At 44.9% G+C, this 24,594-nt stretch overlaps 1 protein-coding gene across 10 annotated transcripts in view; it reads left to right on the forward strand.

Annotated features, from left to right (window-relative positions):
- SDK1 (sidekick cell adhesion molecule 1) overlaps positions 1 to 24,594 on the forward strand; it is an 844,750-nt gene that overhangs the window by 662,904 nt on the left and 157,252 nt on the right. For all 10 annotated transcript variants that reach the window (XM_089769286.1, XM_075899625.2, XM_089769291.1 and 7 more), the window contains 3 exons: positions 12,372 to 12,487; positions 17,857 to 18,049; positions 20,818 to 20,916. In XM_089769286.1, the coding sequence (XP_089625412.1) occupies positions 12,372 to 12,487; positions 17,857 to 18,049; positions 20,818 to 20,916 (408 nt within the window). The remainder of the gene's footprint in view (positions 1 to 12,371; positions 12,488 to 17,856; positions 18,050 to 20,817; positions 20,917 to 24,594) is intronic.

Genomic DNA, 24,594 nt, shown 5'->3' on the forward strand with positions numbered 1-24,594 from the left:
TCTGACTTGCCACTCTTTTTGTTTAACCTTGCAATCGACTCAAATGTTCCTTGATATGACAGCTGTTGTTATCATTCTTCATAACTTTGCTGTCTGTTGTCATTTATAAGGATATAAATCCTCTGTTACAAATGAAGTGCAGTCAGTCCTGCATTCAGTTTCACTGGTAGAAATATTTATATGCAGGACTATCTACAATGCCTTGTTCATATTTATATAATTCTTACCTAATATTGATGACAAAACTAGGTGTTCCCTTTTTAAGTAATTCACAACAGCAATAAATAGCTCTATAATGGTGTCTACTAATGCATGCCTTGCTGAAGTTCTTGCAGATATCCTCAGGCTTTAAACCCACTTTAAAAACAGCTTGAAGCCTTTTCGCATTTGGAGTTGAACAGAGGGGAGGCTGCATGGCCCCAGTTTGATCTGAAGCAGAGTTCGTATCAGGTCTCCATATGTTAAGAAACGTATTCTGCCCCATGCCATTCTCCTGTATGTTCTCTGTGATTGTACAGAAACCTGTTGTTTGTGACCATTTTTTCACCATTGACTGTGCCTCCTAAACCAAACTAGCAGGAGATTGAGTGTAAATCAGAGCATGGGTGGAAACTATGTTTTGTAATTCATAATATAGTTGTGAGTCTAAAAAATGTGCATCTCTGCACTTTGACCATTTCCCACTCCACCCACACCCACGCCCTAGTGATTTGGGTGGCACTGACAAAGACCTGTCTGTGGACAGAAAAAAAAAAGTCCCTGGCATTAATTGAATGTGCCATACAATCAAAACACTTTCAGCAAATGAGACTGAGAGCATATCAGTACATTAATACTGATATTCCCCTCTGCCTTCCATCTCCCATCTCATTGGCCATATGAGCTGTGGCCTTACCCCTGAATGCATATGACTTCACTTTTATTAGTCTTTTTGGCATTTAGTAGTGACAGCCCAAGAACACACAGTTGACTATCAGCTACTGAGTGTTCTTTTAAAATAAGTTGTGGCCAGTGTCTAAAAGAGAGCCTAACTTGCAAAATGCACAATGACTTGAACTCTCACAGAAGCTGAGTTATAATGCCAATCAGGTCTTCTCAGAGATATTGGCAAAGCATGCAACATCCTGAGGTTTGAGGATTTGACTGTTTCAAAACCTCAGAAGTCCTTTCAGTGGGATATTCAGCGTAACCCTTTGATTCTATGTATATATGCCTTTCTTCATCAGGATTTCTCCAGCTGTTCCTTATTTCTTTGAAGTTATCTTTGACAGGGATTTGTGCCAACTTTCTGCACAGAGTTGCTGTTACTCATTTGAACAGTGTCCTTCAGGACTTTTCATCCCTGTGTGAAAAGTTAAGGCTTCCAACTGTCTCAGCACAGAAGAGTTATTTCATATACATAAAAAATCTTTTGGATGCAAGTCATCTCCCCTGCTGTGTTTGGTCCAGGAGAGAGACATTTTTTCTTCTCTTCACTCTGGGATCTAGCACTTACTTTGATCTCATCAATCTTATTCATTTCTGAGGTGCTTTCCCTTTGAACAGCTCCTCCCAAAGTTAAATGCCTGTCTGTGGATTTACAATAGCCTTCAAGTAACTTATACAGTAGATGGACATCACATTCTCCTCCCAGTTTCATAGTCTTACAAGCTCACCTTTGATGTTTCTGAGAGACTGTGGCTCCAGATGGAGAAGAACTATATCTGGGCATGTCTACACTGGGGAGTAATTTTGAAATAACAAGGTAAGCATCCACACTACCAAGCCTGTTATTTTTCAATAATGGGTTTGCTATTTCGAAATAACTCCTGCTTGTGAAAAGGAATAAGCTTATTTCAAAATTGTTATTTTGGGAGTTATTATTTCGAAGTAACTTATTTTGAAATAACCTCGTAATGTAGACATAGCCTCTGAGACGCCAGTGCTCAAAAGCTGCTGACAAAGCCCAAGATTATATTTTTAGTATCCATCTGTTTGATTTTGTAAGGAAACTGTCTGTGTTATTGATCCCATTCCGTACCCTTTTACTCAAGCCGACAATTGTGAAAATGAAAAAGAAAGTTATTTTTTTAAATACTTGAGAAGTGTTTAAATGCTGAATGAAAGCAGGGGGGTAAAATAGGTTTCCAAATGGCCTCCTGTACTTAGAATCTGTAATATGGAAAATATCCTCCAGTAACAGTAGAACAAAACTCAAAACTACAAACACTCAAAACCTTCAGACATTATGGACATGAGCCATATTACCCAACACATTGACGCAAGCTGTTTTTTTCAGAGAAGATCAATGAGATATTGGCAAAGACAAAGAACCTCTGACAATGTCACATTGTGTGAACACTGCTCTATTCTATTTCTAAACTAAAGGGACATGGGGAAATTGCCCCCATCTCATAATAAAATATTTTCCTGACCCACTCTCAAAATAAATGTGGACACTGGACATTGCTTCAGGAAAATAGTAGGTCTACTTTAAATAAGAAAAGAGAGAACATAAAGTTCAAGTTGTTGTCCAAGGAATTTTTTTTAACTGGAAACTGTAGTGTGAAAGGAAGTGAATCTCTTAGAATTATAGCATTTAGGTCAGAAGAAACCACTAGATCATCTAGTCTAACCTCCTGTATATTATAGTCTGTCCTCAGCACCCAGCACCTATATGCTAAACCCAGCAACTGAAATTAGACCAAACTAATCTATCAACACACCCCACTCACATGAGAGGGAAGAAGCAGAGAATATGAGATGCTGACTTGGTAGCTATGTTGTATGTGACAATTCTGCCATTGTTCCTCCAACCAATAGCGGGAAAGTTTTGAGGGCCAGTCTCATAGCCTAAAGTTCCAAGGAGTGGATACATAGACTGAGCTCTTTTTTTTTCTTTCAAAGGCTATACCTGCCCCTATCATAAAGGCTAGAAACAGTTGAATGAATGGTGCTTCTTGAGCTCTTGAGAGGTAGAAACCACCAGATTAATGAATCCTTGATAAATGTAATAGGGGGAGGCAGAAGAGCAAGATGAGTATACTCAACTGGGTCTGAGGCCATGTCTACACTATGGGCACGTCTAGACTGCCTGCGGCTTTCGAAAGAAGATATGCAAATTTGGCACGAATTTGCATATCTTCTTCTGATCCCATTTTCAAAAGAGTTTTTTTGGAAAAAAAACAGTCTAGATGCAGTTCTTTTGAAAAAAAAAACCCCCTTCCTAAAAAAAAGAGGTGTACCGGGTTCTTTTGAAAGAACTGTGTCTAAACTGCTTTTAAAAAAAAACTCTTTTGAAAATGGAATCGGAAGAAGATATGCAAATTTACACTGAATTTGCATATTTGAAAGCCACACGCAGTCTAGACATGCCCTATGAAATAAGGTCAAATTTATTAAGGTCACCTTTTTAGCACCTGATTATGTAAAGTCAAAAGTGCATGTCCCTACTATGTGCAAGAGTTCAATGTAGTTTGAAATAGTGCATCCCCAGTAAGGTGGCCAACATCGACTTTGAGAGCAATGCACTGTGGGTAAGGTATCCCACAGTGGCTGCACCCCTTTCAATTCTGGGTTATGTTCCCAGTGCATGCAGTGCATCGCAGCCACCACGGACAACAAAACTCTCTCCTGGCCTTCACTTCCAGTTCCCTGCATGCTCTCCTTTCCTCACACTCCGCTTGCAGCATACTCCAGTAGCATACTCTTCCACTTGCTTAGATGCTCTCTGTCCAAGTTGGCAGATCTCATTTGCTCCTTAAACATTTCTTCCCTAGTCCATTTTCACCTGAGTATTTGTGCCAGCTGGACAGGTGGTGGAGCCGGGGGAGTGTGCAGCAGGCTCACTACTGTTCCTGCTATAACGAAAAGCGAAGGGCAGACTTTACTGGAGATCCATTGTGGAGCATAAAACCTAATCTGTTAGAATAGAGGGAAGGTTTGCCTAAAGACAATAGGAACATATTATGCACAACGCACAGTTATGCTTTCAAGTGGCCACTATGCAGCAGGTGTATATCAGAGTTCTTAAGGGAGCATCTGGATTCGGTTTAGTGGCAGGCATGGTAAGGTACAGGCTTGGGCATGAGCCTGCAGTCGGGGGTGTGATGGGGTCCAAGCATGTCAGAAAACCAGGGCAGGGGCTTAGTGGCACCTATGTGTTTGGCATCTTCAGGTTCCCAGGAAATTGCAACTTTCCATTCCTGCAGGAGCAGCCAGGTAGAAGGGGGAAGGAGGAGGGAGTCTGGGTGTGGCAGCGGAGCAGGGACCCATGCAGGACCCATTTGTTCACTGCTCCCACCCGACCCCCTGTTTGCCAGGAGAGTGCAACTTTCCCTTCCCTCAGGAGTGCATGGGAGGGGCCAGAGGAGAGGGGGTCCGAGTGCGGTGGCGGGGGAGGGGCACAAGCCATGCTCCATTGGGGATGCGCAAATGGAGATTTACTGCAGGGGCATCAGCTAATAGCTTCCCTGCTTCATCCAGGTTGCCATGCAAGATACCAGTCTTCTCCAAATCACACAGAGTGATAGGGAGTAGATGCTGACTGAATATGGTCAGAAACCTGGACTTTATGCTCCAATTCTGCAAAGATGCCAGACCACTTGCTTCTGGCATGGCATGGGAAGGTGTCCTACCGTGGAGGATGGAATAAGGCAGGCCTCCCCAGAAACCCAGTGACAAGGATTAAAGAGTTCCAGAATGAGCATTATGGAGATGTGCAAGAAGAATTCTTGCTCCATCTTCAGACACATTAACAAGCTGTTCTGGAGACAGCTCTCCCCCCTCCACCCCCGCCCCATGGGGTAGGCACAGTGGCTGCTACAGATCACACTCAATTGCCTTAATCCACTTTTAACAAGATTTTAAAAATGTGAACTCACTAGAAGTGCCCTCCCGGGGATCAGTGTCCAACCGTGAGATGTCCTAGGAGGAGGGGATTTTTTCCAAGGTTATGAAAAGTTCTTGGCTCTTGGGAACATTGGATGCCCTGCTCTATTGCTGATCATTCCCCTCCTCCTTCTCATTCTCCTCTTACCATGCTGCCCTCCACTCTGCTTGAGTGTCTTGGGAGTAATCCACGGACTGGCTAAGGAAACTGGTCATGTCCCCCCAAAGGATCATGTGCTTGTAGAAGTGGAATGTTTGCAGCAATGCTCCAGATCATCTGTTTGCCTCCTTTGTCTTTTAGTATGACTGCTTCAGCTCTTTTATTTTCACTGGCACTGCTGGTATCCCTGGTGTATGCTTTCTTCTTCATGTGCTTTGCAATCTTGGCATAGATACCTGCATTCCTTTTGCTGGTTTATAGTTCTGCGAGAACAGATTCCTCTCCACACAGCAGTAAGCTCCATGCTGGTGCTTGTTTGCAAACCTGGGAACTCATGGAGCTCATGGAACTTAAACTCATGGTCAGGTGTGCTGCCTGCTCTGAGGTCTGCTTGCCATGCTGGCCACACAGGAAATGAAATTCAAATTTTCCCTGGGCTTTTTTCTGTTCGCCTGGTGAGCAGTAGAGTTGAAAAGCTATAGCCAGAGCGGTCACCGCAGGGCATTGTGGGACACTTCCAGAGGCCAAGAAAGTCAGTTTTCCTTTGACTGCACTATCACAGAATCTACTGTGCAAGGTTGAATTTAGCGATTACTTCTCATGAAGGCAGAAGTACAGAAATTAACTGTAATGCCCTTTAAAGTCAACAGAGCGGGTTTGGGGATGTGGACTCGTTGTTTAGAAAATGTATCTAATATGACTTAATTTGACCTAAACTCCCAGCGTACACCAGGCCTGAAGGTGTTTCCTTTTTAGCAATATGAAGGGAGTCACAAAGGAAATGTCAAACCCTTTTAATTGAAAACTTGCCAGTAGGGCTGCTTTCTGTGTGTAGAAAATAGTCCCGAGGAAAAACTATAGCTGCTCTCCTTGAATCCAGAATATCCTCACCAAGTGTTGGATTCTTTGTTAGTTAAAAAATAGATTTTTCCCTGTTATTCCTTTAGGCCAAGTTGTTGAAACACAGAACAAGGGACTTGCAGCGCCTTATTCATGTCCTGAGGGGAATCTGCTTAGAGCAACTGGTTGTCTGTGGTCAAATTGTGAACTGCTGCTTTATGTTGTATCAGGATGTGAGGGAGTTAGGAGCTCACTTCCCCTTTATGCCCCTACACAAAAGGGACACGGAATTACAGCCCTAGATCTCAGGCCAGGTGCTTAAGGAGAAAATGCTTCATTCCCTTATCAGCTGATGCACAATAAGAATTATGTGCTCTTGAGGCAAAACTCTTTTCAGAGCCCCACTGGGCCTGTGTAGCTTAGCACCTGAAACCACTGCATGAAAAGAACAACCAAATCCAGATTCAGAAAAAATCTGTGAGCCTGCCTTATTGAGATGTGAAAGTTGTCATCCTGAAGGTCAGGAGCTTGGGACCTTTTTGCAGACCTTTGTTGAAGATTTATATTTAAAACTGTTTGTCTGAATCTGTGTGAGATTTAAATGCCTATTCACACATAGCTAGAGACATGAACGCATGCTTATCCTTAGTTTCTTCTTACTTCCAACTCCATATTGGCCAGCCCCATTCAATGGCTTTTATCTGTTGTGCCCTGTGAAGTTTTCTGCTAAGAGTCATTTTAGAATGCTGCATGTTAACGTAAAATTCAAGCAGGTGAGTTCTGATACATTTTCAGTCAAATGAACTTTATTGGGAGGAATACTGAGGTTGGTTCTGTCATACCAACTTTGCTCTGAAAATTCAAGGATGACTCAAAGATGTCATACAAAGTTTGGCACTGTACTCCAATGTGATATCTTCAGTATACAAACATGACAGATGTTGAGAAATTGGAGAAGGTCCAGAGAAGAGCAACGAAAATAATTAAAGGTCTAGAAAAGATGAACTATGAGGAAAGGCTGGAAGAATTAGGTTTGTTTAGTTTGGAAAAGAGAACACTGAGAGGGGACATGATAGCAATTTTCAGTTATCTAAAAGGGTATCACAGGGAGAAGGGGGGGAAATTGTTCTCCTTGGCCTCTGGGGATAGGACAAGAAGCAATGGGCTTAAACTGCAGCAAGAGAGGTTTAGGCTGGACATTGGGAAAAACTTCTTGTCAGGGTGTTTAAACAGTGGAAAGTTGCCTAAGGAGGTTGTGGAATCTCCATCTTTGGAGATATTTAAGAGCAGGTTAAATAGACATCTTTCAGAGATGGTCTCGACCAGGAGTGGCCAACCCATTCCAGACAATAGCAGTGGAGACAGCGTGAAGAGCTGGGGAAAAGTTGTTGAGAAAAAACAAAAAAGGCAGGGCCTCGAAGACCCGGGGGGGAGGGAACGTCCCTGGGTCTTAGCGGCCCTCCTTTTTTTTTTCCTCTCAATAACTTTGCCCTGGCTCTTCACGCTGTCTCCACTGCTAATATGGCTCACAAAAAAGCACTGGGAAAGGGTGAGAGGTGCAAGCTCTAGGAGGGAATTTGGGTGCAGGAGGAAGTAGAGAAGAGGATGCTGGCTCAGGGAGGAGGCTCCAGGCTGGAGAGTGTTGGGGTCAGGTGGAGGATTGGGATGCTGAGCAAGCCACAGGCTTATGGCTGTGAGGGTGCAGGAATTTGTGCTGGGGTACAGGAGGGGCTCAGGGCAGGGAGGCTGGGAATATGATGGGCTAAGGACACAGATTGAAGTGTGTGGATGGTGCAGGAGTGTTGTGGCAGAAGACTGAGGCTGTGGGTGCAGAAGTTTGGGGGTGTGCGGCTCAGGACAGGGGGTTCCAGTGTATGACAGACTCACATTTCGGGTCCGGGGGGTGCAGGAGCATTAAGATGCTGCAGCCACATGGGGGCTTAGCCCTAATTGGAGGCTTGTTGACCAAGCTTCATTTTTAAATACAATATTATGTCAAACACAAAATGTTTCAGCGGGGAACCTGTTTTGAGTCAGGGGTCACTAACCCAGAGAAAAACCAGTCAAGGCCACACAAGTGAGATGCAAAAAAACCAACCCCTCCAAAACCCCCAAGCCTCACTAATGTGGCCCTAATTGTGATGGAGGGGGCAGCGGACAGGGTGCTGGGGCAGGGTACTTGTGGTGGGAGGGTCTGGCCAGGTGGAGGGGACAGAGACAGCTGGGGCCAGTACCTGGGGATCCTAGGTCTCAGCCCATGCACTTCCTGTTCTTCCCCTCCCCTAAACAACTGGTGCGCTTCCTGAAATTTCTGGTCTGCCACTCCGCTGGGGACTTCCTTTTCCCCCTGCCCCCCACTGATACCTGCCTGTCTGCACAGGGTATGTGTGTGTAGGAGTCCCAGGACTGCCTGCCAACTTCTCAGGAAGTGCACGCTTTTCCTCTGCTCCCCAAGACAGCCGCGTGCTTCCTGAGAAGTTGGCATGCAGTCCTGGGACTCCTACGCACACACACCCTGCGCAGGCAGGCATCGGGGGGAAGGAAGTCCCCGGCAGAGTGAGAGACTGGGAATTTCAGGAAGCGCACCAGCTGTTTAGGGGAGGGGAAGAGCAGCCTGCTCTAACCCAGTCCACCTCCCCTCCCCAAAGGCAGGCACACACCCTCCCCAACCCAATACCCCTCTCCTCCCCTTCCCCAGAGGTAGGTATACACACTCCAACCTGATCCCCCTCTCCTCCCTTTCCTCAAAGACAGGCACATCCCCCTAACCCAATTTCTCTCTCCTCCCCTTCCCCAAAGCCAGGCACACACCCCAACCCAACCCAACCCAACCCAACCCAACCCAATCCCTTTCCCCCCTCTCTAACCTAATTCTCAAGTCCTGGGGCCGCCACCGCCGTTACAGCCGTGCGTCTCCCTCCAGGCACTGAGGCACGTGCGCTGAACGGCCGGCTTTGAGCATGAGCTGGCCGGGATGCCGTGCACAACCCAATCCCTCTCCCCTTCCCTCCCTTCCCCTTCCCCAGCGTCAGACACCTCCCCTCCCTGCTGTAACCCAATCCTTTTCCCCTCAACCTTATGCTCAGATCCCGGAGCTAGAGCTGCTGCACCGCATCCGGGACGCCATGCGCACCCGCTCTCCCCCAAACCCTCTTCCCTTCTCCAAAGCCAGGCATCTCTCTTCCCCAACCTTATGCCCGGGTCCCGAAGCTGCTGCCTGAGCTCAGCGGCCGGCTGCTAGCACGTGCAAGCTGGGAGGCTGTGTGTGACCCGGCCTGCACATGCAGGATATGACGTAGTGCGCTGTGGGCCGTGAGTGGAATGGCGCAAGCTGTGAGCACTCATGCGGCTCACAGCGGCCCGGCCGTGACAGTGGCTGACCTGAGCGGTCCCCGTGTTCCGTCCTGGTTCCGTCAGGAGCTATAATTTTTTTCTTTGTGAGCTGCATGTGGCTCGCAAGCCTCGGGTTGGCCACCGCTGGTCTAGATGGTACTGGGTCAAGTAGCTAAACGGGTGTTATAAGGAGAAGGGAGAAAAAATGTTCTCCTTGGCATCTGATGATAGGACAAGAAGCAATGGGCTTAAATTGCAGCAAGGGAGATTTAGGTGGACATTAGGAAAACTTCCCAACTGTGCTATTAGCCAGGGGATAGAAATGGTGTCCCTGGCCTCTGTTTTGGAAGGCTGGAGATGGATGGCATGAGACAAATGGCTTGGTTATTGTCTTCGGTCCATCCCCTCCGGGGTAGCTGGTGTTGGCCGCTGTCAGCAGACAGGCTACTGGGCTAAATGGACCTTTGGTCTGACCCAGTACGGCCGTTCTAAGCTCAGGGCTCAGGGTCGGGGGTCTCACTGGACCACCTTGATTTTCATGCAAACCTGCTCCTGGGTGGCCAGGCTGGCAGCTATCCTGCCCTAGACAGCCACTTTCCTGTGCCTAGTGCGGAGGTCGTGGATGAGGTCCACGATCTCCGCACTAGACCAGGCGGGCGCCCGCCTCTTACAGCCTCGGGCAGGCTCCTGGGAGCCGCCAGCCTGGTCCCGGGAAGAGGCGGAGGGCTGGGTGGCAGCGGGTGGCTGGTTCGTGACGTGCCAGGTGCAGGGTCTGCTGGCTGGGTGCTGGCAGGCTTGCACCTGGCATGGACACTGTAGCCAGACCATGCCCCTTTAAGGGGTCCGGGGCCGGGAGGGGGGCAGAAGAGTTTCCCTGGTGGTGCCCAGAGTGGCCACCAGGGAAAGCTGGGGAGGGCTAGCCTCCCACTAGTTTGAATTAAGTGGCTACACAGCCCTTAATTCGAACTACTTAATTTGAACTAGGCGTTAGTCCTCGTAGAATGAGGTTTACCTAGTTCGAATTAAGCGCTCTGATAGTTCGAATTAAGTTCGAACTAGCGGTTTGTATGTGTGGCGCCTATCAAAGTTAATTCGAACTAACGTCTGTTAATTCGAACTACTAACGTCTGTTAGTTCGAATTAACTTTGTAGTGTAGACATACCCTAGGAAGGCAATGTGCAGGGTATAGAAAATATTTTACAACAGCTTTTGTAGGTATGTACTATTAGGAATGGCTTGATATTTAACTATCATATATCCTGCATAATGATATTCAATCATCTTTGCATGTATTCATTGTACTGTGTGAACAACAGACTTATTCCTTGTAGTATTTCTAATTTAAAGAAACAAGTGATGGAATTTTAGAGAGAAAAATTGTGTGTGCGTGTGTAGTGAGAGAGAGCGCTGATCATAGCTTTCTAATATCAAACTAAGCATAAAATATGTTTAAAACACTTCTCTCCTATAATAGGAAATCTCTGACAAATATATTGTTATAAAAATAATAAAGAAATATACAGGAAAGTAGGGATTTTAATAAAAAAAAGCTTTTCTAATGTGAACCATCAAATATACAAAACACTACACAGGGAAGCTATGAATAGGACTATACACAGATCACAAATACACAGATCTTTGATAAGAAGAGGTTTGTTTATGTGGGATAATATTTCCTAAGCAATGTATTATACAATTGTAATGCTATCAAAATATTCACATGAATCTCTAAGCCATAAGAACTTCATATAGCAGAGATAACATTGTAAGCCTTATAATGTATACTGAGGATTCTAATATTCTACTTCCCAAGGTAATTTAGAGCACCTCTGCATACATTGTGACTGAACTTGCTGATTATGTATAATCCATGAGTAATGACATTAGAAGTCAGTTTAAGGACATAGTATTCTGGTTAATGAGTAATAACATATTTTTATGGTGCATATAGAAGGAGAAAAAAGTAACAAACATGTTACAGAAATTTATCAGGGAGTTTTTTTAGACTAAACAGAAGAGTGATGCATGATTGAGTAGTTTATAATGTCTTTCCCCAAATTCTTGCTTTATACCATGTTTTTCTTTTGTAAGGTTCATTGGAGGAGATCCGCGGCTACCATAAATTTATCATAGCTCTTCTGGCTTCTATGCAGCTGGGACTATGTGTACCTGCCGAGGATCTGCTCCCTTATGGTCAACTGAGTTTTATTAGTTTGGGATGGGTCGTTTTCCACTAATGCTTTTATTTCCACTTAGTGAATTTGAAGTTTTAAAAGCTTATGCTCTGATTTTGAAAGGCAGGGAGCAGTCACAACTTTCATTGGACTTCATGAGAATTAGGAATATTTCCCAGACTCAGTTTTAATTTTCATTAAAAAATACTCATTTGAATGTATTGAAAATAGTACTTTTAAAGCTTCAGAAACACTGATGGGAATTTCCTCCCTTTAAGGAATATAAATAAACATGGCCACCAATGGATAGTTCTCTGAAAACATATTATTTCTAATACATATTATTTTTTCTGACTTTCAGAGGGTTTGGCACATCTTGGTTGAATATGTATGCACTGTATGAAGAATATCATAATAGGATGGAAAAAGAAAATGAGAAAAAAAATCCTTTATTCCGGGGGATAATATATATGCCACGGGAGATTCTGTTTCAGAACAGTAAACGATAAACAGATGCAGTCACCATAATATGATTCCTCAATTAGCATTCCTATATGTTTACAATGTATCTTTGTCTGTCTGCTGAGAGGGCCTGTTTGATTTTAAAGGATTTAAGGAATTTCTTGGTGAAACCATTGATTTGCCCTTATAGCCATGGATAATTGAAAGAGATGTATTCACCTATCATCACCGAAGGTTCTGTCTCAAGTTTCTAGAAGAAGCTCATCAATGGAATAATAAGCCACAAGAACTATTTCATCCCTTCCCTTTACCCATTAAAGGAATCTCCAATAGAAAATGAGAAATTACCCAATTACCTTTCTCTTTAAGTCGCTGCTGGGCACCAAAATCATAAATCACACATCCCTTTTCTCAGCACTGTTGTTATTTCCTGTGAAACTTGAATGGTAGCTAAAGGCTTCTAAATTCACCTTTTCTTCTCCTCCCATCATTCCTCCACCTTTAATCTGTTTTCCCTGATGACTTTTAACAGTGCCCACAGCACCACCTCAGAATGTACAAGCTGTAGCCGTGAACTCCACGACAATCCAGTTCCTATGGACTCCTCCACCACAGCAATTTATCAATGGTATCAATCAGGGATACAAGGTAAGTCAAACAAAGTTTGGATCAAGGCATTTTAAATTTCTTGTTATGTAACTTCATTGGTGTCAGATTGGGGAATTCTGTGCTTCTCTGGAGCCCTGCTGTATATCATCAGTGACAGTGTCTTACATCAGAAGGAAGCTTATGTTAAATTAAATGAGTTGCGCCACTGCTAACATATATCTGCTGACTATGTTAGTTCTCAGTTAGAGGACAGGAACATTCGATCAGTTCCAAATCCTAATTCTTTTGATGCTAAATCTGAGATTTTTAAAGGCATAAATAAATTAGAGAATAATTTGTCCAGTCAATAGGAACCCGGTACATAAAGGGCCTTTATGCTTTTGGAAAATTAACCACTTTATTTCTATCTACACTAAGGCAAAATTCCCTCTCACTTTACTGTGATCAGGATTTCACCCTACATTTTTTTCCAGTTTCCCATATTTTACATTTGCTTTTTTGTTTCGATCAGAAGCACTTAACATACTTAATTCCAACTCTCAGTCCAGCGATGTTGAAGACTTTCGTTGCATAGCTATTTATTCTGTAAGCTGCACATTCCTTAGCAACTGTATAAAATGACTAAAAGCCTGCTACAACTATCAACAGCTTTATTGAAACTGTCAAAACCCTATTTGCTTGGATTTCTTTTAAATTCCACTAGATTGCATCAGTTTTATAGTTCTTGTTTCTCATGGGAATTCTGAATTGTTGGGCATGGGCACAATGTTTCTGCCACATTTACATCCACCACATCATATAGTCAAGGTTCCAACCATTAGGTCTTTCGCTGGCACTTTATAGATCTTTTCTTAAACAAATCTCTAGGGCTACACTACAAGGTTATTTCAAAATAAATTATTTCGAAATAACTATTTTGAAATAATATGTTCACACTACAAATCCCCATTGAAATAGCACAGATCTATATTGAAATAGCCTGTCCACACTGATTGGAGGCTGAATCACATTTAAAGTCCCCCTCGTCAGGGCATCAGGAGAGCAATCACCTCCTGGAGCCGCTGCCTGAAGCTATCAGAGACTTGTGCTTAAAGGCTCCCCTCTTCAGCCATATCTCAGACCCTTCTCTATTGCCACCCTCCTTGATGGAGAGCAAACATTACACCGCATTTTCTGGTTACCCTTATGGATGCTACAGCACTCCTACCATGGAGCTGGACCTACTGCACAGTAGTATCAGTCTCAAGACCTCCTGCTGCACTTCCTGGTGCAATTAATATAATTAATGCAGGGCATCCTCATGGCACTGCAGGACCAAGATGGCCAGCTTAGACTGGGGCACATTCTCACCCCGGCCCGGGTGCTCCTCCCACCCCATAGTTCCCTCCATTCTGCCCAGCATGCCATGCGCTGCCACTTCTGGCAACTGGTGGGACCAGATCATTTTGGAGCGGTGGAACGACCAGCAGTGGCTCCAGAACTTCTGCATGCAGAAGGACACCTTCATGGAACTCTGAGTGGCTTGCACCTGCCCTCTGGTGATGGAACATCCACATACAACCTGCCATCCCCTCCAGAAGTGAGTCAGAATCACCCTCTGGAAGCTTGCCATGCCAGACAGCTGCCGCTCCATCAGGAACCTGTTCAGCATCAGGAGACTGACCGTCGGGGCCGTGCTCATGGAGGTATGACTCTCTTGCTAGTGTCCCAGGAGGGTTGTGAACTACTGCAATAGCTTCCCTAAGGGTGTGGGGGGTGGAATGTCCATCCCAAGGGGTTTTGCAGTCCCAGCTTCACAAAGCCCTGCTGGGGATGGGGTAGTTGGGGTTGTTCCTGCTGTGGGAAGGGACTGGGGCTCAGGGACCTCCCAAGGGCTCCTGCAACCCTGTGAATCTGTTTTCCTATGTTTTTACAGGTGGTGAGAGCTATCAATGTCATCCTGCTGTGGAAGGTCATCGCCCTGGGCGATGTTGACCCCATCGTTGCTGGCTTTGCCTCCATAGGCTTCCCCAACTGCGGGGGAGGAGGAGACACCCATATCCCCATCCCCATCCTGGTCCCCAGCCACTGGGCCTCTGACTATATAAATAGGAAGGCATACTTTTCCATGGTCCTGCAGACCCTCGTGGATCACCAGGACTGCTTCACAGACATTAACGTTGGGTGGTTGGGGAAGGCGCATGACATCCACATATACTAGAACTCAAGCCTTTTCCAGAGGATTCACACTGGCACTTTTTCCCCCGACCGCATCATCAGGGACATGGACATGCCCATCTGCATCATGGGTGATGCAGCCTACCCCTTGCTCCTGTGGCTAATGAAGCCCTTCATGGTCTACCTGGACCCCACCAAAGAACAGTACAACACCAGGCTCAGCGGGTGCTGCATTGTTGTGGAGGGTGCCTTTGGCCACCTCAAAGGGAGATTCTGGTGCATCCTTACCCGCCTCAGCCTTGGCGACTGAAACATCCCCCAGGTGGTGGCAACCTGCTGTATTCTCCACAATTTGTGTGAGAATAAAAGGGAGATTTTCCTACCAGAGTGGGGGGCAGAGGCAGAGCAGCTTGCCAGGGCTTTTGAACAGCCACACACGGCTGCCATAGGCAAGCCCATCTGGGGGCTGTGCACATCTGGAAGGCCTTGAGGGAGAGTTTCAGCTAAGGTCTGCTGTGAGGCTTCCCCAAAAGGGGCCTCTGCATTGCTCCACCGTGCTTTTCCTCCCCCACACCTCCTTTCCCCACTCCCCTGCAGATAAAATAAACCAGACTTTTTGTTTTGGAACAATTAACTCAGTGATTTTTATTGGTGAAATATATAACTGGGAAGGGACTGGTGAAAGAACCCAGTTGTGGAGAGGGAGAAGGAGGGGGACAGAGGGGCTCAGGGATGGGGCTTGGACTGGCGCCTGCCTCGGGCATTTTGGGATACTTCGGTTGCCTAAGAGGCCTCACCACCTCATGTGCGCAGCTCTCGGTGGCCCCAGGGGAGAGCTAGGAGGAGAAGCCAGGAGATGGGTGGGAGTGAATGCTGGAGGGACTTGGAGGGGAGCAGATGCTGGAGGATGGCCACTGGCGCACATTTCTTTTATTTTAATCCGCACCTGCTCCTGGGTGTGAGTGTGCCCCTTCTGGGCCAGGCTTGCAGCCATCCAGCTGTAATTGTCTGCATTCTTACACCTCGTGCAAAGATCCTGGAGATTCAACTCCTCACCCCAGACCTCTATGAGATCCACAATCTCTGCACCAGTCCAGGATGGGGCCCTCTTCCGCCCATAGACAGGAGCTTCTGAGGTGGCTGCTGGTGTGCTTGCAGATGTGGGGGGGTTGGAGGGAGCACTGGGGTCGTTCATGGCAGCAGGGAATGCCGAGGCCGGTGTTGTTGTATGGCATGATGCGAGCAGAGCCTGTGTCATGGCACAAGCCCTTTCCCTTCTGCTTGTATCTTTAAAGGCTACAGGAGAAGGGAAACTATAGAGTTTTGAGGGGTGTGGACAGAGTGGCCACCAAGGCAGCTGTGAGAAGCCCTGGAGGCCAATTATTTCAAAATAAGCACAACTGTGCTGTCCACACTCACCCTATTTGGAAATAACTATTTCAAAAGAGACATTATTCCTCATGAAATGAGGGTTTATTTCAGAATAAGAAGCCCATTATTTCAAAATCATTTCAAAATAACGTGCTTGCTGTGTGGATACTCACCTTGTTGTTTAAAAATAATGTGAGTTATTGCAAAATAACTCTGTAGTGCAGATGTGCCCAAAGGCACTTGACTATAAGTGTCCTCATTTTAGAAAGAGCTGAGTACCCAAACATTCAGAGAGGTCAAATGGTGGTCACAAGTGCTGCGTACCTATGTGAAAAGGGCTAATGAAGTCCTAGCATGCATTAGGTGAGATATATCCAGTAGAGACAAAGACATATTAGTATCATTATACAAGGCACTGGTGAGCCCCCATCTGGAATACCATGTGCAATTCTGATCTCGCATGTTTAAAAAAGAAGAATTCAAGCTAGAAGAGGGGCCTAGAAGGGCAAGTAGGATAATCCAAAGAATGGGAAACCTACCTTATGAGAAGACACTCAAAGAGCTTGGCTTGTTTAACCAAACCAAAAGAAGGCTGAGGGGAGATATAACTGCTCCCTACAAATACATCAGAGTGATAAATATCTGGGTGGGAGAAGAGTTATTTGCATTGAGTGCTTATGTGGGCATAAGAAAATTGGCCATTAAGAAGTTTAGGCTCAAAATTAGCAAATGTTTCCAACCATCAGAAGAGTGAAATTGTGGAACAGCCTCCCAAGCAGAGCAGTGAGGCAAAAAACCTCACCAACTTCAAGAGTAAGCTTGGCAAATTTATGGAAGGGATAGTATGATGGGACTGCCTATGATGGCATGAAGCCCACGGGTGACTGCCAGTGGCAAAAATCCCCTGCGGCCAGAGACAGGACACAAGATGGGGAGGGCTCTGAGTTACTACAGAGAATTCTTTCAGAGGTATCTGCCTGGTGGTTCTTGCCCATATGCTCAGAGTCTAACTGATTGCCCTACTTAGGGTCAGGAAGGAATTTTCCTATCGATTAGATTGGCAGAGACCCTGGGCAGCCGGGTTCACCTTTCTCTGCAGCATGGGGTATGGGTCACTTGCAGGTTTAAACTAGTGTAAATGGTGAATTCTCTGTAACACGAAACATGATTTAAGAACTTCAGTAACTCAGCCAGGGTACGTCTACACTTGCTCCTTATCTCGAGATAGGGATGCAAATGTAGTGTACCGAAATTGCTAATGAAGCGCGGGATTTAAATATTTAAATAAAATAAGGAGTAACAGTTATTTCGAGAGAAGGGTTTTCTCTTGAAATAACGCTGCTACACGGGGCATTTTATTTCGAAATACCACTATTTCAAAATGGCGCCTGGACGTGATTATGCTAATTAAGGGTGAGATATTTAAATCCTGCGCTTCATTAGCAATTTCGGTACACTACATTTGCATCCCTATCTCAGGATAGGGAGCAAGTGTAGACATACACCCAGAGTTTATGGGTCTAGTACAGGAGTTGGTGGATGTTGTTCTGTGACCAGTAATCTGCAGAAGGTCACACTAAATGATCATGGTGGTCTCTTCTGACCTTAAAGTCTATGAGTCTGAAAAATAGCTCGCTTTACGTACTTAAATATGGATAGAGGAACCTAACATTTGGCCCCCAACTTGGAAAAACTATGGCCATTTATTTTTAAAACATGCTTGTTATTTTCTGTCGTGAGTTGATCTTAACATACAAGCTCATCTAGTGAACTCAGAAGCAGCATTGTTTCACGTTGCATAATGATAGCGTTTGCAAGTATTGTGAGTAGAAACAACTTTTAATGAGCGTTAATCTGTATTTACATTTTCTCTCTTCCAGCTCCTGGCATGGCCAGTGGCTGACCCAGAATCTGTGACTGTGGTCACCATTGCTCCTGATTTTCATGGAGTTCACAGTGGCTGCATTACCAACTTGAAGAAATTCACTGCTTATTACACATCAGTGCTTTGTTTCACTACCCCAGGGGATGGACCACGAAGCCCACCACAGCTGTTGTGCACTCATGAAGACAGTGAGTATAGCAAAGTCCAGCCAGCATTCTCCGGCAGTGCCTGAAAATGGTTCTGCTAAAAGTGATGGTCAAAATTTTCAAACCTGGCTTCCGAAGACAAGGTTCCTAAATCCATATTTAGTCAGATAAAAGAAAGAGATCTGATTTTCATCTGTAGCACACACTGAAGTCAATGAAAATCAGGCCGCTATAAATTTAAATATTTACATACCCAAATATGGATTTAGGAGCCTAAATTTAGACATCAGATATGATCATTGCCTGGAAGCACATTGAAAATGTAATTGCTTATTTGCATGCTAGATATGTTTTATGCATTTTTTTTTATTCAAGTATTTGAAAGGTGAGATCATTATTCTGAGCCTGTCTGCCAAATCCAGCTCAAATCTGCACCAAGGATTGAGAATGAGTCTGGAAGTTCAGTACAGAGATTATTCGCTGCATCTCAAAACCTCACACATTTTAGCCCAATTTGGTTCATGTGGAAGTGTCCGCTCAAGAGAGGTTTAGGATTGATATGCCTGCAGGGGCCAGGAGGAGTTACTGCAGGTCAAGATTAAATTGCAGTCGCAAAGCTATCTGAAGGAGGTTTACACAATCGTCTGTCTTCTCTAATCTTAGCTCTGGGCAGTGCTTTTAATCCCCTTTCCCTCACTGAATGCTGTTCTGACAACCCAAAATATAAAAGTAAGTTAGAAAAAATTGCTTAATGTATCCAGGTTATCTGGTGGTTTTTGAAATAGTGTTTTGTTTTAATAACCTTTGGTTAGGCTAGTCATTGTTCCTGCAAAAAAGAGCCTTGTTACGGGCAGCATAAGAGTTCAAGAAGTAAGTTTTCAAATGCTGGACCAATTGTCCGTGAGAAAGTGTTGAAAGGACATAAAAGAAACATATCTACTTATCCAAAGATTTTCTCCTTCATAGTCCATCTCCCCTGGGTGCTAGAAAGTGTGATATCTCTGTGCTCAAAGAGCAGATTACCTGCTGCTAGAACTTTTAAATGTTAGCAGATCACTGAAACAGAATTATAACCACCAGGAATCTGAGCCAATAATTTAACTTTGTATGTGTTTACTGAAGCATTAAAGCTGGAAGACAAGGAGGAAAGAGAAACAGTTATTGTATTTGGCAAATACTGAATAGGTGGTATGATTTTTTAAAAGACTCTTCAGAAAATAATTTCTTTGGTATTGCAATGGCTCAAAAGGAGAGCCAGCATTAGGATATTTGTACAGTCTGTGACTTCAGAGGACACACTACCACATCCTGGGTGTGGCTTCTGGCTTTGGGTTCTTGAGCTTGGTCTGTATGTGTGAATTTCCCTTTCATATTTCACTGGATACATCTGCATGGTGAAAGAAGATGCAAACTTTAAATCCGAAGAGAATATAAACCTTCCAGACTTCTGCTAACAGTTGGTTACATTCTGCCTTTCTTTAGAACAATGCTTGGTGATTCTGCAAAAGAATTTGTTTACTAATCAATGGCAGATCAAACATGAATTGACATCCTAGGTGAACACAGCCTTTGATGGCTTAATTTAGCTGGTTCCATCTTTTCACAATTGTACAACAAAATTAAAATAGGATTGTAACACTGTGGGTTGAGTGAAATCAAGACTAGGAATACCGATTATCACTTCTTCCTGAATACTGCATACTTACTATTGTTAGATATTCCTAAGATTTATACTGGAGTAGCTGTTCTTTCTATAATGCTTTGACTACTGGCTATTGGAGAATGACTTCAGAGGTTTCCCTACCTGGGATAGCACAATTGCAAATGTGGCTATAGCCAGCCTATTGGCAAGCTTTTTTTTTCATAGCAGGAAGGCAATGAGAAACTGCACGAAAGGGAAGAGGAAATAAAATACAAATGTGCAGCCCAGAAATTGCCAACTGGTGTCAGCAGAGCTGGAGGATAGCGTTTTTGGGCAGGAATCCAGATAACAAAAAGCACAGTGAATATAAAATAAGCCAAAAGCTCCCTTTTCCAGTGCATCGACTGAAGAGAGAAATGCAAGTTGGATCAAAAATCAGTCAGGTTGTCTTCCTTGAAGATCAAAATTGAGGGAGGATGGTGTATTCTTGACAGTCATTCCATTTTATAGTCTTTCATTGCACACCAGGGAACTGAACATTTCAAGAGCTCTTGAGCTACACCATAAAAATCCTTTAAAGTTTCACAGAGTTGTATACATTTTGCAGAGAATAGTTACCATTTTCCTGGAGATTTTTTATGTTTTGCAAGAGTTTATCCAAGTGCTGATTGGATAAAACTGACCTTGATTTGCGAAGTTAAAAGACCCTGCCCAGATAGGATTTCTGCTAATGCTGTTTCTGCAGATACAAGACCTGATACCTCAGCCCCTGCAAAGGCACAGGAAGAGGCTGTAGTCTGTGTGAGATAATTTAGGGAAACCAGCAAACGCAATTGCTTTTCAGGATCCAGCAAGCCTGATTGTTCTAATGAGATTAGGCCAAGAAGAGAGACAGAGAACAAGTTGTGTGTCAATCTCCTGCTGCCAGTCTCTTTGGTTCTCTGCGCAGTGTGGATGAGGACTGGATAAAATAATTTGTGATGATAGCCAGAGTGATTCTTAACACCTTGCATTCCCCCTCTCCCCTGCAGTTCTCACAGATGTCTCCTGCTGGGTTCCACTGGCCCTGGCTCAGTGTTTTATTTCTTCAGTGCTAACCTTGCTGCATGAATCACATCAAAAGTAAATGGGGATCTCCTGTTAACAGATTTCCCTTTCTGATTGCCAGAGCCTGGAGCTGTGGGACACCTGAGTTTCACTGAGATTCTGGACACCTCTCTCAAGGTCAGCTGGCAGGAACCTATAGAGAAAAATGGCATAATTACAGGCAAGTATCAGATGTTATCCTTTAAAATAAGGCGTGGGAATGTATTGTTGCAGTGAGGGGGGAAAAAAAGGTTGGATAATAGAACATTTAGAGAGAGCTGCCTACCAACAATGCAGCCTTCCCACTTCCTCTTTAAGGTAATTGAAATATCAACTAGGGCATGTCACCGAAGGCACAGGTCCAATTACCACCAGTCCCTGATTGTGGCCACTGAAAATGTATTAGAAATCAACTCCCCACTGAGCATCAGGCTTGTTAAATCTCACATGTGTTCCACCTGTGTTACTAGATTTCTGAAACTCTGCCAGGCTCTGTTTGACCCTTGGCACTAAGGATCAGGGCCTCCTGATGCTGAATTTGCAGCTGGAAAATCCTGATTGACAACTAAGAGGCTACAATTAAGATGAAATAACAAGTTACCAGAATCCTTCACACACAGATCAAGCTGTCTGGCTATGGATCATTTGACAGAAAGATTAAACATTATTGCTAAATATAGGCTACTAGAAGACTTACCGAGCGTTTCCTAGCTCCTTCAGAGCAGGGGGCCGGTGTGGGGGGGGGGGGGTGCAGGAGTGAGGGTAGGGCTTTGAGGATGTGGGGGGGGGGGGTTCAGAGCAGGAGGCTGGGAATGTGGGGTGCAGGAGTTAGGGTGGGGAGTTAAGGAGCGGCTCAGAGCAAGGGGCGGGGGATTTGGTGGTGAGGAGGGGCTCAGGAGTGAGGGTTAGGAGGAGGGGGAGCTCAGGTCAGGAAGTGAGGGACTCAGGACAGAGGGTGAAGGTGACCACCAGCTTCTCCCTGGAGGTTGCCTAGGGTGGTGGGGACTGCATATGCCACCTGCCAGCTTGTCCCTAGGGCAGGAGGGGGCTGCACACCCTGCCTGCTGGCTTCTCCCTGGGGGGGCCAGGCTGGTCCAGGGTAGGGGAGGTTTGGGTGGGGAGACCTGTGCAGTCTAGCCCTGCCATAGCTCCTTGGTCCTGGATCAGCATGAGAGGTGTGTGCCCAGGCTGGTTCCATTGGCACTCGCTAATCCCAAATCAGGGAGCAGGGATGGGGGGCTGCACAACACTGTCTGGACCTTGGGATGGGGAAGAGGGACCACTCAGGCTGGCTGGGGGTGGGGGGTGGACAAATTGGATGGTCCAGCAATGCTGGGGGAGGCAGGCTGTGTTTCCTCAGGGAGTATAGGGCTGGTGGTGGTCTGGGGAGGGGCCATGGCGGTGGGGCTCGTGGGGCTTTCCCTCCACCCACCTCATCCATCACTACAGCCGAGGGCCACCAGGGAAGGTTTGAGGTTGGAGGGCCATGTACCTGGACCGGTGGCCGGCAAGATGGTGAGCCCTGTCCTTAGCTGTCCACTATCTTCCTTGTGTGACTGACCCCCTGTGGTCACTCTGCAGTATAGCTGTCCCTCTGATCAGCTTCCTCCCTTTCCATGGTATGGAAAACAATTGAATTCCAGGCACATCCCATTTTCCTGGTATAACCAAACCCTGATCTTGCTTTAAGTCAGGATAGGAGGAAGCTGCATACCAGAGTTGGTGGTTTCAGCTCTTGCAGTTTAGGAGGAGTTCTTGAACAAAAGGGCTCACAGACAGACAGATGCAGAAATCCCTAAGATATAGAGATAGTAACAGCAGAGATCTCACACTTGCATGCTACTTCACCCTTTCCTGCTATAAATCAATCTACTGTATGTCAGTTTGGTTGAGACAATAGCCACTCATTTTTCTGTCAAGGTTAATACATACCTGGAAAAGTTCATGGTACTTATCCTCAGAGGTAAGACTGTCATCAGATGTAATGCATTAGAGAATGAGTGGAGGACAGAAGGTCTGTTTCTCAAAGGATTTTGAATGTGCAAAATTTAGCTTTATTCCAATTTTGAAAAAAACCACGAAAACTTCAAAATTCTCCTGCGATATGGAGTAAAAAAACCCACACTAGCATTGGTGATAAGGCTGCTTTGGGCTAGAGGAGCCCTGTCTTTCTGCTTTCGCATAGGATGCCAACACTGGAACAGGACTTAAAAGGAGTGAGCTCCATTCAGAAGGGGGCAGCCCTGCAAAAGTAACAGGCCGTTGAGCTATTCTGACCTCAAGAAGGGGGTGGACAGCCACTAGAGCCTTGCCCTTGCTGAAGGAGGATGGCTGGTGCTAAAGAGGGGAAAAGACTGAGACTTGCACTAGACACCCAATAAATACTGAAGTAGACTATAATGCTCCCTGGGCTGGGTGAAATAAGAGAGGCCTATATCCTGAAGGGAGCTGCGTATAGTTTTTTCCCCTGTTCTTTTGCTTCAGATCTCTAGTTTATGTCATTTATGCAGGCTGTGATATTGTTTCTCCTTTGGCTGGAGGGTTGAACTCTGCCCTGCTAACAGGACGTTGCCCTGTAGCACCCGCTAGAGTGGGAGTAATTGGGCTGTCACCATGTGCTCCTGATGGTGCTACTAAAGGGGTGCGCTTTACCATTCATGGCATCTCTGCAAAGGATTTTTTTTTAGCTGTTTTGGGTCAATGAAACATTTTGCTTTGACCAAAATGCTTCATTTCATTTCTTGGAAATCATGCCTTGAACTCAGTGGTCTTTGGACAAAGACTGATGGTTGAAGATAGCAGATCGGTAGCACTTCAATAAATCTAGCCAAATCTTCAAACCTGGGTCTCTAAAATTAAGCACCTGAATCAGAGTTGCTAAACGCAATCAGCTCCTACTAACGTCATTGGGAGCTCAGCACATCTTAATAAAAGGGCACTTATTTGGTAAACTAAATATGGGTTTTAGGTGCTTAACTTTAAGCACCCATGTTAGAAAATTTTGGACCATGACATTCTTTGAGGACACATTGAAAGCTAAATATTGTCTCCGGTATTTACTAGTGGCATATATTCAGTCTTCTAGATGAATTCAAGTGAAGTATAACTATCAAATGTGTAAAGAAACACATTAGCCATATCATTTTCAACTGCAATCTTATCGTCTCTCATAAGAATCAGGCACTTTTGCCCATGTGAGTAGCTATGTTCAGTTTAACTAATTGCCCTAGTCCTTTGAAGTGCATATGAGATTCTTCTTTAGTTCCTGTCACAAGTGCTTCTGTGTTAGTGGGGGTTATTTCAAACAGCTGTCCTACTCTATCCCAGATGTGAGTGCACCTAGGTATTGGGACAGGGCAGTGACTCCTGGCTGTATGTTTACTATTCTGATTTAATAGGTCATTTCTGTTGCTGCCATCACTGTAATAACTAGCATAACATGCTAACTATGTGAAGGTTGTAAAGCATTCTGGATTCCTTCGGGGTGAGAGGTGCTATACAAATCTGTGATATTATTATTACTATTGAATTGTTTCAGTGCGGCTTTGCTAATGCCCCCCAAATTAACACTGCAATTAGCAATCTGCCCTCTACAAAGCAGTTCACAAGACATTTGCTGCTTGAGAACTCCTATGCTGGAAATAAGCTTCCACCTCCCAGAATGATTTGGAAACCCAATGGAGCGAGGTGATGGGCTGTTTTACACACAGGGTAGATTGTTTTAGAAGGAAAGGACTTTTAAAAAAGTGCTATTGTTTATGAGGAAATACAGGCAGGAAAAAACTGCGCCAGGCAAGGTTTATGACTTCCCCTTTAGTGGTGTGCATTGTGTTAAGGCTGGGAGAAAGGGACAGCAAGA

The sequence above is a fragment of the Pelodiscus sinensis genome, chromosome 15, assembly GCF_052426305.1.
Source record: "Pelodiscus sinensis isolate ZL-2025 chromosome 15, ASM5242630v1, whole genome shotgun sequence".
Classification (NCBI taxonomy): Eukaryota; Metazoa; Chordata; order Testudines; family Trionychidae; genus Pelodiscus; species Pelodiscus sinensis.